General features: G+C 46.3%; 1 protein-coding gene across 1 annotated transcript in view; it reads left to right on the top strand.

The window, feature by feature from the left end:
• The window catches only part of kiaa0586 (KIAA0586 ortholog), a 37507-nt gene that overhangs the window by 12199 nt on the left and 22808 nt on the right, over nucleotides 1-2500 (top strand). Inside the window, exons 11-13 of the mRNA XM_070841678.1 lie at nucleotides 496-659; nucleotides 1094-1406; nucleotides 2300-2372. Of these exons, the coding sequence (XP_070697779.1) occupies nucleotides 496-659; nucleotides 1094-1406; nucleotides 2300-2372 (550 nt within the window). The remainder of the gene's footprint in view (nucleotides 1-495; nucleotides 660-1093; nucleotides 1407-2299; nucleotides 2373-2500) is intronic.

The raw sequence follows: 2500 nt of genomic DNA, 5'->3' as shown, positions 1-2500 counted from the left end.
TAGTAGTACTGGTAGTAGTAGTACTAGTTGTAGTTCTGGTAGTTTTCTTGCTGCATTGCAGATTTTTCTCTTTTAGCAACAACACACCTGGACGGAGTGTGTGTGTGTGTGTGTGTGTGTGAGATGGTTAAGGTGTCCTTGGCTCGGTGCAGTAGCTCACTGTGTGCATGCTAATGTACACACACACACACACTGTGATGTGAGTGTGTGTGTGTGTGTGTGTAGCTGATCAGAGGTTCAGTGAGGCTGGATGTGGATAAAATGTTTCTGTCTGAACATCACCACAGTCTGCCCCCCCCACCCCCATCTCTGCTCACTGTCGCCATGGGAAACCACAGAGCTGTTGCCTAGCAACTGCAGCAGCAGCTGTCTGTAGCAGCTGTATTTGAATGGCAGAGCACAAGGTGATAGTGGCGGCCATTTTATCCCCACCCATCACACACATACACTCTCTCACTCACACTCTCTCTCTCTCTGTTGCTTGTCTTCATTCAGAGATAGCCAACCTGCTCCCAGTGTTTCCACGGCAACGCAATCAGCTGCAGGAAGTCACCTGCAGTCCTCAGCCAATCACAGTCAGGCGTTAGCAAAGAGAGCCAATGAGATGCTGGAGGAGTTGGGACACCTAAAGAGTGAGATGAAGACGCTGCTGACAGTGAGTACACTGGAGTACTGTAGAGTACTGTAGAGTACACAGGAGTACTGTAGAGTACACAGGAGTACACAGGAGTACTGTAGAGTACTGTAGAGTACTGTAGAGTACACAGGAGTACTGTAGAGTACACAGGAGTACACAGGAGTACTGTAGAGTACACTGGAGTACTGTAGAGTACACAGGAGTACTGTGGAGTACACAGGAGTACTGTAGGGTACACTGGAGTACTGTAGAGTACTGTAGAGTACACAGGAGTACTGTAGGGTACACTGGAGTACTGTAGAGTACACAGGAGTACTGTAGGGTACACTGGAGTACTGTAGAGTACACAGGAGTACTGTAGAGTACACTGGAGTACTGTAGAGTACTCAGGAGTTCCTGTAGAGTACACAGGAGTACTGTAGAGTACTGACTGACTGTCTGTTGTCCAGCAGCCAGGGGACTCTCTGAAAACCACCAGATCTGGACCAGACCCCCACCAAACCCAGTCCTTACAATCCCATTCTGAACGTTCCCAGTCCCACCAGTCCCACCAGTCCCAGCAGTCCCAGCAGCCCCAGCAACCCCACCAATTCCAGTCCGTACTGGTCCAGAGGAAGCCTATGGTTCCGTCCACGTTAGAGGAGGCGGGTCAGGTTCTCCGTCTGGTTCGGAGACGGAAGAAAGTACTGGAGGAGAACTTGGAGTCTCAGCTGAGAGCCCGAACCGGAGACGTCCTGCAGTGTCAGCTGGAGGCACTGGCTGCTAACAGGTAGCTAATGCTAACTTACTGTCTGCTAACTGAGGGCTAACATTAGCACGTACCTTATGTTAAGTGTATGTCTCCTGTAATGGTAGGAATTATCCATTGGAAAAGAAAAGCTAACGTTTACTTTGTCTGTTTTAGCTCATGAAAAAGCTGCTAGCATAATTATTAAACCTACTAACAGCTAGCAGTCGTTAACTGGCATCATGTCTGCCAACACATCATCAGTTATAACATTAATCTGCTAATAAAAAGAAAAAAACACTTTTTATTTCTGCTAACTCGTAGCTAATGCTAACTTACTGTCTGCTACCTGAGGGCTAACGTTAGCACGTACCTTATGTTAACTGTATGTCTCCTACTAAACGTTAACTTTATCTGTGCAATTGCATGAACAACCTTCATCATTTTTAAATAGCTAACAGGTAACATGTTATTTTCACTATGAAGTCGATCAGTTGCTAATTGTCTGCTAACATGATCAGTTATCACTTTAATTTGCTAATAAACGGAAAAAGCTCTTTTTGTGTCTGCTAGCAGGTAGCTAGCATTTAACTAATGTCCACTCACTAATAGCTAGCAGTTGATTAGAGGTACTAATAATAATATTAACTGTGTCTTCTAACTTTATTTGTAGTGCGATTGTGGTACTGTGTTATTTAGCTAACTGACACTATGCTAGTTAATGTTGGCGTCTGTGTATTGGTACTAAATCAAATTTACTAGCTAGTAAAGATAACCATAGAGGTCATGCTTCACTGTTACATAAACAAACTGGCTCTGGTCAACGTGTTTTTATATGAAGAAAAAGACAGCCGACCGACATCAACACCACAGAAGAAGATGGAGGGAGACATCTGACCTCTGACCTTTGACCTCTGTGTTTGTGTTGTCGGCAGGAACTCGACCAAAGAGGTCAGGATCAGGAAGACTGTGGACGCCTGGATCAGCACTTTAACCAGAGACATCCAGGTGAGCACTCATACATGTTCTGGGAGCACCTGGGAACACCTGGGAGAACCTGGGAACACCCGGGAGAACCTGGGAACACCTGGGAACATCTGGGAGCACCTGGGAGCACCTGGGAGCACCTGGGGCTC

This window comes from Pempheris klunzingeri, chromosome 13, assembly GCF_042242105.1.
Source record: "Pempheris klunzingeri isolate RE-2024b chromosome 13, fPemKlu1.hap1, whole genome shotgun sequence".
NCBI classification, from domain to species: domain Eukaryota; kingdom Metazoa; phylum Chordata; class Actinopteri; order Acropomatiformes; family Pempheridae; genus Pempheris; species Pempheris klunzingeri.
Note: the sequence above shows the minus strand (reverse complement) of the source record. Positions and strands in the feature narration are given on the sequence as shown.